This window comes from Chelonia mydas, chromosome 1 (genome assembly GCF_015237465.2).
Source record: "Chelonia mydas isolate rCheMyd1 chromosome 1, rCheMyd1.pri.v2, whole genome shotgun sequence".
NCBI classification, from domain to species: Eukaryota; Metazoa; Chordata; order Testudines; family Cheloniidae; genus Chelonia; species Chelonia mydas.
In genome coordinates, this window is record NC_057849.1 from 109,557,945 (window position 1) to 109,575,498 (window position 17,554).

Consider the following 17,554-nt stretch of genomic DNA (forward strand, 5'->3'; position numbering starts at 1 on the left):
TAGAACCCACTTTTCCAGAAGCAGGTACTGGGTAAACAATTTGTTTTGCATCCAAAGGGGTGGATTCAGAGTGGGTCACTTGCATTCCCTAGTAAACCCACTTTACACAAATTGTTCTGTAAAAAGCCTTTTGAAATTCATACTTTTCTGAGATGGCATAAATCAGTCCCCTAGCAATGTTGTATACAGTTCCACAATAACACATACTTCAAGGAGTGTTCCTATGGGTACTCCACTGTAGGTGTGTGTATGCATCTCTGTGCTGCTGATTGGAGAACTTTGGTGGCAGAGTCTGTTCAGCCCCCATATGCATTGCTCCTTGCATGCTACAAGGCTGGACAGCTGCATGGGTGAACTCTCCTCAGTTCCTTCTCAACCACCCCTGGCTAGAGATTAAGCTATAGCTGTTCCTTTGCGGTTAGTTAACTCTTTTAGAATTGCTAATTTTTAGCTTCCCTTGAAGGTTTTCTTTCTTTACTTCATTTACATTTTATTTTGGCCATTGCCTTTTAAAAAAAAATAAAAGGACTTTGTCTTTTGCCAGCCCCCTGTGGGGGGAGCACCCCCTTCTTGATAAGGGTATGCCCGGTTCCCGGGCTTCAAAAAGTGCCTCAATTATGAGGAATCTATCCCAGTGACTGACGGACACTTGCAGTGTGTTCTCTGCCTGGGAGAGATACACATTTCACAGAAGTCTGGCTTGTGTCGGCAACTGAAACCCTGATGCAAGAAAGACCTAGAATTGAGCCTCAAACTCCTACTCATGGAGTCTGCCCTTCAGCCTCTGGAGTCCCCCAGGAGCCCTCCCCACAGCCCTCCACTTCAAAAGGAGGTGAGCCCAGGGAGATGCCCGTGAGCCATTCACATAAGGCCTCTAAGAAAAGGTCCAGGGGTCCCATAGTGAGCCTTGATCCAACTGAAAATGATCTCCAGCTCAATCAATATAGTCTGTACCAATGGCACCAAAGCTGTCTAAATCTGGTACCCAGGGCATGCACAGTACTGACCAACAGAGCTAGTTGAGTTGCATAAGAACCCACTGGGCACAGGCAAGGAAGCACCAGTACCGTTGGGGCGTGAGAAGCACAAAGATCCACCCCAGGGAAAAGTCTGTTGGTATAGACATCAACACCAATACCACCTGTGGTACACCAAGCAACAACGGACCTTGCTATCAGGTCCGCTTCTCCAGCCTCATCAGCACAGGCCTCTCAGCACCAACAACCCCTGCTGGTACTGACACCTTCTGCACTTCCAGACTTCCAGTGCGTGACAGATCTTTCAGTGTCTAATGCACGGGACTTGTGTCTACTCAGTACCGGGCCCCTGGTACTGAGTTCACCCAGAGCCATTGATAGATGAGTTCCTGCCATGCACCGCCCTTCTCGTTGTTGGAGAAAGGTGAGCAACAGGATGTGGTTTCCACTGTTCTTCCCCCCTCCCCCTCCCCGCCCCATAGGGCCCAATTTTACTATGAACATCAGGCATATCGTTGGCCTGATCCACAGCATCCCTGGTTTGATCAGCTGTGGTACCAACTAGCAGGTCCCTTTCCATCGCAATGGCAATACTGGGATCCCTGGCAGGATCAAAGACATCAGTCCTCCCTTAACTCAAAAGTGACCCTCCCTCAGCTGCTGCCTTGAGGGCTTCTGAACCCCCTGAGCCAGGCAAGAGAGGAACTGGAGGCTGAAGTTGAGGAGGCCTGCTTACTTCCCAACAATTAATGTTGTAGAACAGCGATAGCATGTACTAATGCTACGGCACATACCAAATTTCATTGATATATCTATATTAAAGCATTTTTGAGATATTAATTAAAAACTTTGAAAATATTTCCAATATTTTTACTGCAAAATTTCATAAGAAAAAATAACTTGCAATTTATAAATAAAATTTATATTAATTATGTATATTAAAATACTTCATTAAAACTGCAAGAAACATGTTAAAATATTAAAATATACTTTAATAATAATTTTGTGTTTAAAAAAAAAAAGCGATCATTTTTGTCCAGAAAATCCAAAATAAATTTGAAATACCTTAAGTGGTTAAGAGATCACAAGCAGGTACATTATAAAAAAAAATGTAATGCTTTTGTTCATTGCTTTTCGAAAATCATAACAAGAAACATTTGGATGCGGTAGCAGCACAAGAAGATTTGGCCATGGCTTCAACAAAAAAATCAAATCTGCCCCCACGATTGATAACTGATTTATGGAAGAGGATCTCAACGATGTCTTTACTTTTGAATTTAAAAAGCCCAAATTTGGGAAAAGCAAAGAAGAAATCGGCAACGTGCAAGGTGGAAAAGGAAGTGAATGGCGAGCTCAAAGACAAGTGAAGCAAGTGCTCTGAAGAGTTTCAACCTTTGGCGGTATGTAAAATGTAACCATCCTGAAAACTATGCAGCTCTGGTTACAAAAAAGGACCAGGAAGATGAGGCAAAACAGAAAGCTGACGCAGCTAAACGACGTTCATCTAGCTTTTTGAAAACTCCTGGAGAAAAGATTTTTTTGCGGAGCTTCATCTGAAAAGAAACCCAAAATTGAGCAAACAAAACTTGACTCATATTTGAAGTCCTCAAAGGTTACAGTCATCAGGGATGCCAGTACTTTCCGTGAAGGGCTGATGGAAATGGTTTGCTTGAGTTCAACACCGCTCACTACCTTCAGGCTAAAGAACAAAGGATTCCAAAAAATTGCAGATGAAATTGGTTGGCAGCTTGGCGTTTTGACGGGGCACGATGCAGTTCGTCATTTAGTTGTCGGCACAGTTGAGCCTTCGTGAAGAGGTCAAGAAAGCTTTGGAACAAAAATTGTTCTACCTGAAAATGGATGCGGCAACAGAAATTTCCTTGTAATCAATGCTCAGTACTACGAAGAAGGAAAAGATAAAACTGTGGTAAAAACCTTGGACATAATCGACACTGGAGGGCATCATAAGTCTTCGTATGTGAAAAGTCAAGTAAAAGCTATTTTAGAAAAATTTGGGATCAGTGAAATGCAAGTGCTGAGCATCTGCGTTGACAATGCAGCAAACATGACTTGTGCTGTCAAAAATTTCAGTGAGGGCAATGAAACCATTTCTACCTCTGAGAACGGGGATGTGGACAGAACTGAAGCTATTTTGCCTGATGAAGGAAGTAAAGGAATGGATGAAATCCAACACAACATGGATGCTGCTGTGCAATGGGTTAATGACCCTAGCCTTATACTTCCAACATGGCTTCATGAGGACGACTCAAAGTCCAACTGATGAGGTGTAGTATTAACACTCTTCAGTTGGCAATCTGAGATGGACTGAACAAAGAACATGCGAAGAAATTTCTGGCAAAAATTTGACGAGTCATTGTCAGACTACGAATCCCAAGAATTTGAAGTGTTCTGCTTGATCTACATGGGGTAACTCAATCATTGGATACTGTTACTCGCTGGGGTTCAACATTTGCAATGATTGATCGGTTTCTCATTTTTCAATCTTACTGTGAACAAGTGGCTGCTGCTGGAACAAGAGAACTCAAGTTAACAAAAGCTGAATGGGACGAAGCGAAGAACGTGCAAGCCCTCTTGGTAAAGCCAAGCCAAACAACTGTGAATCTTCAAGTTGTTGATGTAACCCCGGGAGTTTTAATGAAGGAATGGCGAAAACTGTCAAAATTCTTGCAAGAAAATGGTGGGCAAATTGCAGAAGGAATTCTATCCTCCATGCAGAAATGCGAAGAGAAGCTTTTTGACAATTATTCATTTCCTTGCTGGAGTTTGTTGACCCACGGTATTGGATTCTTCTTACCTCAAGGGAAATATGAAAGGCAAAGGAAGGGCTTCTTGATATTGCTCGATGACTCGAAAAACAATCTATTGCTACATTCGAATTCAGCGGAAGAGTTTGAAGAAAACGAAACACAACAAAGAGTCATCAACAATTGAATTTATGGTTTCAGAAAGTTCACATCCTTCAGAAATAGCAGGCTGTTCTCAAACTTCCATCTCCATTCTGAACTTGTTTGAGTGTCCATCCCTGAGACGTCTTCAATCATCACAGGGAAATGGAGGTATTTCAGGCATCAATTCTTCAGAAGATGACTCCTTCGAAAAGGAATTGGATAAACAAGAAAGACGCCCGCAAGTTTCTGTGATTCATAATTGTATTGAAGCATTATTCGAGAGAAACTTTTGGGAAGATTGGTTTCAGAGTAGCAGCTGTATTAGTCTGTATTTGCAAAAAGAAAAGGAGTACTTGTGGCACCTTAGAGACTAACAAATTTATTTGAGCATAAGCTTTTGTGAGCTACAGCTCACTTCATCAGATGGGAAGATTGTGAGGCGATGGAGCCTATTGGTAGGCTAAAAGTCGTCTGTTTTTGAGGCCATTCACAGCTACCCACACCACATTCAGGCTGCCTGTAGAATTGCTTCGAGCATGCCAACAACTCAAGCTAGAGTAGAGCGACTGTTTTCGGCTTTAAAGTTAATTTTAAATGATTTGCGGCGGGCTACGAAAGATGACGTGATTGCTGCAGTAATTTTTTACAGACTGAATTATGAAGGGTTCTAGTTTGTATCATTGTTGATATTTAAATTGTTTTAAAAGTCTGAATAAAAATGTTTTTTCAAAATTACAGTATGCACTTTTTTATATAGTTAAAAATTAATTTGAGTGGGAGCACGGAGCGGAGTCAGAGCGGAGCTGGAGCAGTCTTTATTGGTGCCAGAGCAGAGCAATTCAAGAATTTGATTGCTCCAAATCCCTGGTTCCTACAGTGACAGAAAAACCCCTTCTTTCGCTGTAGGCTGCATTTATGTAACAGGGTTATTCCAGCATAGCTACAGCACTGTAGCTTTGCCACTATATGTATATAGTCCCCGTAACATATACATAGCCTGAAAGGGTTGGGATGAGGAGAGTGTCCTGCCCGATAGATTTTTCTTGTCTTTCTGACTTAAACTCTGGAAGACAAGGACACCATATTTCACCCCAGTCAGCTGGGGGGGGAAAAAAAGCCAAGGACCTCTGGCTTGTTGCTTCCAAAATGCCAGGTATCAACTAAATTACATCCTTAAGCGCTTGAAGGATTGCCTACCATGTTGTTGCTGTTGCAGCAACAATTGACTCCAATGTTTCACCTTGGCCTGAAGCACAGAATAGTTAGGAATATATGGCTTGGAGATTATGCAAAGCCAGTTTCTGCTGCTGAATTTCTGCCCTAAATAGCTAATGGCTTGGCTACTACCTTGCTGTTGAGTGGGGGGAGGCCCTACAAAATTGCACAGCTGAGCAGGAAGGAGCCCCTTTAATTTTAGCTGGGCCTGCTACACTGCTCAGCTTTTTCTCTTCAAATACCAATTTCCTGCGGGTCCTGGGGTACTGCAGTAGGCAATGGACTGAGGCGGTCTGGATGTTGTGGTAGTCGGTGGGTTCGGGCTCCTGTTCTCAAAAATTCCCTCCCTGCTGGGGAGGGGGAGAAAGGGACATATCAAGGATAGAGAAAAATGGGAAAGACACTGCCTGGAGAGAGTCTTAGTAGAACGTTTTGCTTCTCTGAGCAGAGGTGAGACAGTTCTATGAACAACTCCACCTGTTGGTACTACATTGTGAGGCTAGGAGAGAGTGGGTTTTGGGGTATTTGTTTTTTAAAAGCTTGGAAGATTTACTGGATCACAGAGTATCAATTGTCCACAGCAGAGAAAGATTGGGAGGGCATACTGGGAATCTTAATTTTGTGTTTGTTTGAAGGAAGGAAAAATATATTACACTGATATACTATTATATATTTCCATTTGTAGGGTGCTTTTATACACATCTTCAGAAATTTTGTTTTTGATGCTTGTGTAGATGCCTATTGAAAACTAGTTTTCACTGAATTTTATGTGCTTTGATATTAATATGAATTTAGATTTACTGAAAGAAACAAAGCTGACCTGAAAATTTGTATTTATATTTGTTTTAGGGGTTGTTTCATTAGTGGCTGTTCATCCTTCTACAGTAAATACACTTGGAAAGCAGCTCCTGCCAAAAACGTTTGGACAGTCTAATGTCAACATTGCACAGCAAGTGGTAAGGAGAGTTTAAATTTTTTTTTGCCTTTGATTGTACATATGAATCTAACTGTGGTTCAGTGTAAATGCATCATATAAAGCATCAGTTGTTACTAGTTCTATGTAGAAAGTACTGTCTCACTTTTCTGTATAGTAAAGGCTGCTTAGTATGACTTTAAATTGTACTCGGAACATTAGTAGTTTTTGTGGGGAGAGGGAGCACGTGTTGGGCTAATCATGAAAGTTATTGACAAAAACTACATCAACCCTCAATACTTCAGACTACTGAATATTCAGATTCCTCTATTGTCTGTCAATCTTTCTGTGATAAATCCATGACACTTTCAAAACACACCAACCTGAAACTTTATCCAAAAGCCCATTTGCAAATATGTTATTGAGATCAAAATTGGAAAATCAGTGGGATTTTATAGATTTTTTTTTGTCCATATTTTAAAAAATGGTTATTTCAGACATTTCTGCTGAAAAGTGTATTGTAATTTTAAAAAAAGCAAAATGTGTATACACTGGATAACTTAAGGAGCCGGTGATCAGATAAAATGATTGTCTCGACAGTGCAAGTTCCAAGTGCAATCCATATTACTGCAATAGCAAACAAAACCATTTGGTGAGCCATGTGACATGAACTGATATATTTATTCTGTTACGTAGGGAGAGGTGTTATAGTTAGCGTCTCTGCGGAGTAACTTTTTTGCCAAGGATTTTAATTTGCATAGAAACTGAATTATATTCTCATCTGTAAAAGTGGTCCAGGTTGTTACATTTGCAAGACACTGAGGGCACAACTGCTGCCTTTACTGTACTGTTCTCTGGGGAAAAACAGGACTTCAGCATAGCACCTTTCATAAGCATTTCATTTTATAAAAGAAAAAATAGGTGCCATAGTATAAACACATTTGAATTTGTATGTGCATGTGCGCGTGGTTTAATGTGGATTGATTTTCAGTATACAAACACAGCACTAAGAGAATTGGTGGGGAGGGGAACTGAGGAGGAGGTGGTGTTATTGCTGAGAGAATTCAAGAAGCTACAGAGTTTTGCACGCACACACTGCACTTTATACTTCTGTAGCTAAGACAGTTCAACAATCGCCTCACTCCCCAGTTTAGACTGTACAGTTATACCAATATGCTAATAAGCTAAACTGATTTGACTGCATCCACAGTAGGGATGTGGTAATTCACAGAAGTTGCATTTGTATAACTATTTCAGTCACGGGTATGATTTTTTTTTTTTTTTTTTTTTTAAACTGAAATAGTTATATAGGTACCAAGTCTTTGTGTACACCAATCCTAAGACAGTTCAGCTTCAGACAGTTCTCAAGAGTCCCCACTGAGATTGTAGACTACAACCTAATGAAATGTTTGTATGACTGCAGACTTTTTTATGGCATTGCAGTTCCTGTTATGAATTAAATCAGCTATTGATTTGATGTCACAGTGTAGTCGTATGTGGTAATGACTGAGTAAAATTGGTCCTTTGTATGGGGCATTTTATCCTTTAGGTTTTCAGACAAGGAAATTAAAAATTCTGCAGCACTTACATTAGCTTTATTAAGCTTAATTCGGTAACCCAGTGATGAAACTACTTTACTTTTAGGAGTATTGTTATCAAAGCAGGGGATAGCCAGGTTAGTCTGTATCCACAAAAACAACAAGGAGTCCAGTGGCACCTTAAAGACTAACAGATTTATTTGGGCATAAGCTTTCGTGGGTAAAAAACATCTGGAAAAGTGGTTTTTTACCCACGAAAGCTTATGCTCAAATAAATCTGTTAGTCTTTAAGGTACCACTGGACTCCATTTTGTTTTTGTTATCAAAGCATAATCATAACGTCACAGCGTGGATTTGATTTAAATCACTAGTTAGGAAGACTCTATTTAATCATGGATTTCTACATAAAAGTGCATTCTTGTTGGTTGTTATAACCTTAATACATATTCTTCACAACTCGGAGATAGATGTAGGTTTCATTTTTAGAAGGTACACACTAGACATTTTTAAGTGATTTATTTAGAAAACTTTTCAGATTAGTTTTACAGCTATATCAGAAATGAATGATTGATTGCTTTGGTTATTTCATTTACCAAAGATAATTGAAGCAGATATTTATGAAGTCACTGGGAGGTGAACTATCTCCAATTCAACAGGTTAATCATTAATAATTGGAGGATTTGCTTGCCATGCTGTATTAGGAGGAAGAGAACACCAGACAGACATTTAAATTGTTTTATTTATCTACTACAACAACATTATGTATTCTGGATTTTTTTCTTCAACAGCAAACATACAATATTGCAACAAAACAAGCATATGAATTTTTGAATTTAGTTAAACATTCAAGTTTTTTTAAATTGGGTTTGTTTTTTGTTAAAATTTGTTATTCCCTAAAATAGTTTAAATAAAATATATATAAAAAAAAAAAACCCAACAAATTGACTGCGTCAGCCAGGTCAATATGAAAAACTTAAAATATTGGCTTCTTCAGTTAACTCAGTTGTCTTCACCTTCGCATTCCTGTTTGTACATAATCTGGAAAAGAAAAACTAGCTTTCCTGCTTTTTCAGGTCCCACACGATTTCTCAATTTGGAATGAATTAGTCCAAAGGAAGAAAATATTTTTTCTACACTGGCAGAAGAAACTACTGCTGTTAAAAGGGAGATTATCACTTCAACAGTCTCTGAATCCAAGTACTTAAGTGACTTCCACCAGTTCACTGATGTGACTTTCTTTAAAACATCATCAGCAAACATATATTTCTTGAATTGTTCACCCTTAACTCTGAAGTTTATTATAGTTGGCATTATGCAGGGATGATTGCTGGATGTCCATGTCATAGCCAACTCCTTTCATCATCTTCAGCACAGCTTCTCAGGATGTTGTTTCATTTGGTCAACCAGGCCCTGCCTCTCTTTTTTGCTCAAACGTGACAGTTCAAGAATAATTCAGAAGGAAGACAGGCAGTCCTTAAGAAAAAAGTACGAAATAAAAAAGTTTACCAAGCTGAAGATCCTGCATGTTCAGACATATTCCTTTTACCATCTTCAGCGCAGCTTCCTCCTGAGAAGGAACACTTCTCATGATGTTGTATCATTGGGCAACCAGGCCTTGCATTTGTTTGTTGCACTGTTTGCATTTTGCACGCATGCCTGTCTTATCCACAGGTAGAGAAACTTCATTAAAATATTCCCAAACTGGGTCTCTTTTACGGCCTGCTGTCATTATAGGTTTTCCCCTCTAGTGAGAGAATGGTATGATAGATCTCAAATCAATGAAGGATACACTGAGAAAGTCCTCAAGACTTCTGGAATATGCTGCTCAAACAGTTTCACTTTTGTTTCTACTGCCTGTCCCTCCCTTCTCACATTTATCGCCAGACTTCTTCTCCTTGTCCAGATCTATTCCTCCCCCAACAATCTTCTATTCATTGAACTTTTTGAAACTTTGCACTTTTGGAGAGAGGTAAGGGATTGACTCTGTGTACACAAATTTGCAGAGGAACAATAGGGTTGAGGTCTGTTATTTCTCACCTCTATATATTAATTTATTCATTTATTTTAAAACATTTTTGCTGTTAACAATGAGGTTATCTCTGGAGACACAAATCCGCAGTTTGAGAACTGCAAAACTAAGCATCTTTGATGGTATCTTCTAGACTGAGCACTGAGTCCCTTTGGGTAGATAGAAATGTTAACCTAAATAATCTATACAGAAGCCCCTGGAACCCCATGAATTGGATCCCTAGTTCATGAACTATTGGAACTCATTTACAAAACTTTCCTCATATATTACATGAATATATTGGCTCATACTATAGAATTAGAATATATAATCCCTATTCCATGATGAGATATTTTGAGCTAATGTATCTTTATCTTTAGATAGGTTTTTCCTCAAAAAGCATTTTATCAAAAAAATCTGATTTTATTTTAAGTCGTTGATTTTTATCTACCCTGAAAATAACTCTAAATACCTCTGAATCTGAAAAAATATATATCTATTTTTGGTTTTGACCCCCATTTTCTTCTCTATAACACATGAAATATTTTCTCTGAAATAGATACAAGTGGCCAAACAGGCATCAAACATGGCTGTATTTAAAAAAATGTATTTACACTTAGGTTATAGTCATTCAGGTGGAGTGATCTAACAAACGTAATATGGATGATTTTGCTCAGTGAAAGAGTACTGTGGCACATAAGAGGAGTGCTATAGACCTTGGGAATATTTAATAGTACTTAAAATGAATCTCTGATCTAGAATAAGTCAGAAAATACTTATATGTAACAATAATCATAAAATTAAAGGGCTTGTGCCTTGCTTCGATGTTCTTCTTTGAAAGGCTGCCTTCTTTGAAAGGCTGTCTTTTACACTAGCATATCAGGTACCAACTAGGGAGGAAGAATCTATGGTGCCTGGAGAACTAATGAAACGGGAATGTTGCAAGACCCAAGAGTGTGAAAACTGGGCAGTTTAGTGCGGAGGGGATTAAACACAACTCACTTTCCCAGTGTAGATAAAGATTTTGAACTTTCAGACTCCTCCATTATCCCTGCTGCTGCTGCCGACATTGCCTGAGGAGGCTACGAAGTGCAGCAGAAGTGCTGGGGCTATTTGAGGAGGAAAATTTTATTAGCTGACATGCAACCCTTTTATGCCTCTTCTTCTCTCAGCAACAGCTAGCAGGATTGTGGGTAGGGGGTCCGGGGGCGTGACGAAAAGGTGACCTTCCACATTAGTTAGAAACTTCTGGATTATGTGGGGAAGTAATGGGGGGTGGGAGAGGAGAATTCAGTGCTTTCCAGCAGTTGAAAGGGAGCACAACTGATGTGAGAGAGGGAGTCCCTGCATAAGGTATAGAGACAATACCCTGGTAGGAATCCCAAGCGTTTCCCCCTTCTAAGCCTGTAGGGGCTGCAGAGAAAATGGGCTTGGTTTCTCACCAGGGCTTTTGCTAGTGAGCTCCCTGATAATTGTTCATGTGGACATCTGGTTAGCAGGTTTAGTCCTGTCCAGTGGGTGATGTGGAAAATCTTTCAAGCTCTGTGATCTTAGTTATTAACACTTGTACTGCCAAAACATCACATCAGGGTAACTCCACTTAATTATGGCTTTAAGTGGCTATTTGTTCAAACTTAATTCAGAAACAATGTTGTGGGGTAGGGATAGCTTACTCCTGGGGGAATTCTGCGCCAACGCGCACATGCAGAAAACGTGTTCCCCACAGATTTCTTTGCTTCCCTGCAGAAAGTGATGGAAGTAAAGGAAAGCCGGGGGAGAGGCTGGGGATGCCCATGGGCCTAGTGCGGGAGGAAGCATTGCCCACCAAACAGAGGCAGGCCGTGGCGGGGGGGGAGAAGAAGACGTACATGGGGTCATGTGCCACTTCTCTCTCCAGCCCCCCCTTTTCTGCACATGCAGAGCTGCCTGGCTGAAAGAGTGTGCCGCTCGGCTCCGCAGCTGGATGTCACCTCCTGGGTCCTAGTGGTAGTTGTGCACCCCTTCAGTATGCTGGGAGCCATCCTGTTTTCTGTAAAACAGTGAGTGCCCGCAGTGGGGCAGGGCAAAGGGGGTTGTGGGGGGAGAGGCAGTGGGGAAGGAAGGGGGGGGTGGGATGGGGAGAGGATGGGGTTGAGAGAAGGAGGAGAGGATGGGAAAGAGAAGGGGATAGGGGAATTGGGGGGGGGGTGGAAGAGCAGGAGTATGGCTTGCAGCATCCCCTCTGCAGCCACTGCAGTTGGGGCTCCCCGGTTAAGCAGGCCCAACAAACCTTCATCCCGATGAGCCCCACCTCCCCTTCATACGGACCACCCTGCTGAGGCCCGTACACCCAGATCTCCCCCCCCCCCCCCCCCCCCCCCCCCCCCCCCCGCCGCTGAGCCCCAGCCATCTTCACCTGGACTCTCTGAAGAGTCGCATTGACCCTGCACCTGGAACCTCCCAATGAGGTCCTGTGCATCCAGATCTCCCACTGAGCCGCCGGCACGCAGATTGCCCACACAGAACTCTTACCCCACACCTGGATCCACCAATACCAAGCCCCTCTATGCTTGGATCCTGCTGGGCTGAGCCTGCCTGCCCACACCTGGTGTGTCTAGCGCAGAGGGGCAGCACCCCAGGGTGTTTCTGGGGCAGGACTAGTCCTTGTGCTATGTCAGGGTTGGGTACAGCCTTGCTGCTGAGCCCCTGTCCCAGGGGCTGACGGCTGCAGGGTGATCTCCCACCTTCATGTAGCCAGTGGCCTGTGCTCCCCACTGCCATGCTGGAGCCACCACATTTATTTATTGACAAATAAAATTTGCAGAATTTTAAAATATTGTGCATAGAATTTTTATTTTTTTGGCACAGAATTCCCTCAGGTGTAGTATAGCTAGGGCCCTGTTGTGGCACACTGGACCTAAATTCTGTAGCAACATCTGACTTCTGCATCTTATCAGCACTTAATTCTGTGTCATGTTGAAAGTCCTGGTCTGATTTCAAGTAACATAAGAGGTTCTTATTAAATTAAATATGAAACAAAATAATAGTCTTTAAAGGACTGTATTGTGTATTTGAATAATGAATTGAATATGAATTTCAAATCTGGAATGTGTTTAATCTTCAGCTGCTCTTAAACTTCCAATTTTCATTGTGCTATAGAATTTTGTATTGATGCTAATCTATTGAAATTGGACTGGGGAAGATGCTTGAGGCAGCTGGGTAGAAGGATACTGAGGCATTTGACACTCAGGAAAATATGGGGGGTGTTTTGAGGTTTTAGCTTTCAGGTTCAATTTAATGCCTTTGTTGGGGAGGTAGATGCAATTTAGATGAATAAGCAGATTTTTCTGCAAAATCAGGAAGGCTATGCTGTATCAGTTCGTTTTAGAGGCTTTTCTTCATAACTATATGCTTTCAAAAGCTATATTGCTATGCAGGACTAGATGTGAAGCACAATCCTACAGCAGAGATGAGGGTTACTGCATCATCCAGTTCTACAAATGTAGAGAAAACAGTGTTCCATATGTACTGCGAAAACTGGCTCTGTTCATGGTAAACCTGATTAATCTGAAGTGGACTGGAAGAGTGACTTTTACTTTTACCCAAGTCCAAAGCTGTCTGTGTTGGTTTTGTGTTTGATGCAGTAGCAGGAAGGAGAGAGAATCAGAAGAGATGATGTGGTTGTTCTTTGCAGTAGGCACTACATTTTATGCCTACTTACCAGAGGAGTTATTAGCTTTAGAGTTCCTTTTTGTTTGCTTTCTATTATAAGGTTAGTTTATCCTTTTCTCTTTAATTTTTTTCTGACTTACTAGTGTTAAGTTGTTGAGGCTTACTTTGACTTTTGTCAGATTTGTGCCAAATTTTGATCACAAATCAAGAAAGCAGATGAGGTTGATCAAAGGAAGGAAAAATAAAAACTTGTCACCTGAACATACAGTAGTCTAAGCCAATATGTACAAAACCCATGTACAACTGTGAGGGTTTTCTTTGGTAGGATGATGGTACTTTATTTATCTCATGGAGATAGGTGGAAATAAAGAAATGGCTCCAGAAAAGTGGGGGAAATGCATCTGAATAATGTGGGAGTCTTCTGACTGTATTCCAAATTATTTTGTTTTAACTGTAGGTTATTGGTACACCTCAGAGACCTTCAGCGCCAAATACTATCCTGGTAGGAAGTCCACATACACCCAATTCACACTTTGTATCACAGAACCAGACTGCAGACTCTTCGCCTTGGTCTGCTGGGTGAGCAAAATTCTGTTAAGTTACAAGGGATTAATAGAATTGTTTGGAAATTTTGTCCTAAAGTTCTCTTTTTTGGATTAATGTGCTCTGTAGGTACACTGATATGAAGGAGGGATTTAATTTAAGAGATCTCTAAGTTTTTGTTTAATACCTAGAGTAGAGAGAGAAATAAGAACACCTTTTCACTTCAGTATAGCAAAAGTCAGATTTCTGAGGAAACAAACTGACACGTAGTGTTCTGATGTCATGTTTACACTAAGATAGTGGCTCTTAAAAGAACAAGTGAAATCAACTGAGATTTTTCATCCTCTTGTACTGTCAGATAAAATATAAATGCAATATATTGTTTCAAACCAAACAAGCATAATTCTGTAGACCATTTTAAATGAGAAGAATAAGATCGTAGCTCAACTTGAAGAAAGCTTCACTTCCGGATTTCACATAAACGTGCTTTGGGGGTTTATTACGCACACGATTGTTTTGAAGGACCCATTGATGAACGTAGTTGCTTTAAAGTTAACATTTATTGGGGTGTATCTTTTTGGGGGGGCCCTAAGAAATATTTATATTAGGGGATTATGGAGTTGTGTTGTTCCTAAAGCATTTAAGCATCCATATATGCAGAAATTGAAAGCTGTTCCATTTGCTGACTTTCATATTTACATTTTATTGTAACAAAATATTTTTTAGTTACCCAGACAATTTTTCATTTGAAATTTATGCTGAGAACTTAACTAGCATATTATTCTAAATGCTTATGCAATAATACTGAAAGTGCTGTAGGACGCATCTACCCTAGGTTTGAAGCATTTATAGTAAAGCTGTATTCCATGACCATTCAAATCCATATTTTGGTTATTCTGTAATGTTGAATACAATATCAGATTTTCAGTATAACATACTTGACTATTTTAACTGTCCTGAATGTCAGATTATATATGCTCTAGAAAAATAAATTTTAGCTCCTCTAGTTCAGAGGGTTTCTAGTTTTAGCCCTTTCTTTTTTCCCCTCAACTTGCAGATGTTAATGTGTAATTGGAATGTGTTTTCATTACTCTCCTCCTTTTCAGAAGAAACTTCTTTACCACTTATTTGACATCTTCTAAATGTAATCATCCAAATTCATCTCTGGTATTGAAACTAGCAGAGTTACAGCAAGGATTAATTTAGCTCGATGTGTTTCATATTCAAGATAAAACCAAGAATTAGTTGTAAATTTAATCAGATCCATGATTCATAGAATCATAGAATATCAGGGTTGGAAGGGACCTCTGGAGGTCATCTAGTCCAACCCCCTGCTCAAAGCAGGGCCAATCCCCGATTTTTGCCCCGATCCTTAAATGGCCCCCTCAAGGATTGAACTCACAACCCTGGTTTTAGCAGGCCAATGCTCAAACCACTGAGCTATCCCTCCCCCCACCTACTCAGGCGAGTAACTTTTATTGTCCTGTTTTAGGAGTACAATGCCCTCTTTGCTGATTAAAATTTTTAAGGGTTATATTTCAGAACAATACGTGTTTAACTGGCAAACCAGAAAACTTTGGAATATTGATCGGTTACTTTAAAACATATTTTCTAGGAAGCGCAACAAAAAAGGAGAGAAGAATGGCAAGGGTTTGCGACACTTCTCTATGAAGGTTTGTGAGAAGGTACAGAGAAAAGGAACCACCTCATATAATGAGGTGGCAGATGAGTTGGTTGCAGAGTTCAGTACCACTGATAATCACATTTCACCAAATGAATCAGTAAGTATGTTGGTGGGTTACATGCCACTTGATTGGGGGAAAATGTGACTTTTTTGTTTTTCCTAATGCTAAATGAAACAGTTGAGACACTACCTGAGTTTACCCATCTACTGTAATACATTTTCAAACGTTTTTGTCACTAGTATGTTTTTGATTAATTCATTGTGTCTACAGCAGGCTTATGACCAGAAGAATATTAGACGACGTGTCTACGATGCCTTAAATGTCCTTATGGCTATGAACATTATCTCTAAGGAGAAGAAGGAGATCAAATGGATTGGTTTACCTACTAACTCGGCTCAAGAATGTCAGAATTTAGAGGTATACATGTGGGAAATTCAGTAGTTGGTATTTTTGTTTGTCTTAAAGATTTTTAATGTGATCTAATCCTACCTGAATATGGTCTTCTGAGCTATTGGGTGTTTGAGTCCCTTTGGGGACTGCCTTTCCAATTCCAGCAGGCGTGAGAGCAAGTCACTGTGGACAAGTGTGGCTTGGAGATCGCAATATCAGAATGTTCTATCCACTTTACCTTCCTCCCTCTTCCCATCTCTCTTCTGAGACTGTCCTCACAAGCACCTGCTAAGACAGGATTGTGACTCCCTTCTGACCACAGGAGCTATAGAACCAGTTCCTGTTCAGCACAAAGGGAAGGGGTTCTATTAAGGTACAGTAACTCCTCACTTGACGTCCTCCCGGTTAACGTTGTTTTGTTGTCACGTTGCTGATCAATTAGAGAACATGCTCATTTAAAGTTGCGCAATTCTCCCTTATAACATTGTTTGGCGGCCTCCTGTTTTGTCTGCTGCTTGCAGAAAGAGCAGCCCATTGGCGCTAGCTGGTGGGGGCTTGTAACCAGGATGGTCCGGCAGCCCCCCATCAGCTCCCCTAAATTCCCTGTGCGGCAGCCACCCAGCAGGCTATCAATCAGGGTGGATTTGATTTAAATCACTAATCAGGAAGACTCTATTTAATCATGGATTTCTACATAAAAGTGTATTCTTGTTGGTTGCTATAACCTTAATACATATTCTTCACAACTCCGCAATAGATGTAGGTTTCATTTTTAGAAGGTACACAACAGACATTTTTAAAGTGATATAGTTAGAAAACTTTTCAGCTTAGTTTTACAGCTATATCAGAAAATGAATGATTGTTTTGGTTATTTCATTTACCAAAGGTAATTGAAGGGAGATATTTATGAAGTCATTGGGAGGTGAATTATCTCCAATTCAACAGGTTAATTTGGAGGATTTTCTTGCCATGCTGTATGAGGAGGAGGAGAACACCAGACAGACATTTAAATTGTTTTATAAGTCAGTCTTCACCTTTGTTTTCCTGTTCATAATCTGGAAAAGAAAAACAAACTTTCCTGCTTTTTCAGGTCCCACACGATTTCTCAATTTGGAATGAATTAGTCCAAAGGAAGAAAATATTCTTTCGACACTGGCAGAAGAAGCTACTGCTGTTAAAAGGGAGATTATCACTTCAACAGTCTCTGAATCCAAGTGCTTAAGTGACTTCCACCAGTTCACTGGTGTGACTTTCTTTAAAATATCATCAGCAAACATATTTCTTGAATTGTTCACCCTTAACTCTGAAGTTTATTATAGTTGGCATTATGGAGGGATGATTGCTGGATGTCTGTCATAGCCAACTCTTCCTTTTCAGCAGTTAAGGTTTGACCCTGGTACCAACTCTTGAGAATATTTACAAAAAAATGAGCTGGACATAGTGCTTGTCCCATTTGTTTTTTTAATGCTTGTAATTTAACTCTGTCATTGCATATTTCTCTTTTTAAGATCTCACTCAGTTCCTTCCAAATTTCAACAGCATCCGCAATAAAACCGCTATTTCCCTGCACTGTGTTCAAGGCTACAGAAATAGGCTTCAGGGGACTCGGCATGTGTTCAACCCAATGTTGAGAACTTTGGCTGTGACATTGCCATCTATTTTTTCATGATTTTGTTCACAAACTGTCATTGGATTAGTCTAGTTCTTGATATAGTGCTCAAAACA

The 17,554-nt window shown here is 40.3% G+C and overlaps 1 protein-coding gene across 12 annotated transcripts in view; it reads left to right on the top strand.

Moving 5' to 3' along the window:
- Nucleotides 1-17,554, top strand: part of TFDP1 (transcription factor Dp-1) — a 111,286-nt gene that overhangs the window by 54,375 nt on the left and 39,357 nt on the right. For 7 of the 12 annotated variants that reach the window (XM_007063830.4, XM_037897277.2, XM_037897320.2 and 4 more), the window contains exons 4-7: nucleotides 5,951-6,057; nucleotides 13,669-13,790; nucleotides 15,370-15,535; nucleotides 15,710-15,856. In XM_007063830.4, the coding sequence (XP_007063892.1) occupies nucleotides 5,951-6,057; nucleotides 13,669-13,790; nucleotides 15,370-15,535; nucleotides 15,710-15,856 (542 nt within the window). The remainder of the gene's footprint in view (nucleotides 1-5,950; nucleotides 6,058-13,668; nucleotides 13,791-15,369; nucleotides 15,536-15,709; nucleotides 15,857-17,554) is intronic. The other 5 variants (XM_043536050.1, XM_037897309.2, XM_043536044.1 and 2 more) reach the window with 1 other exon arrangement.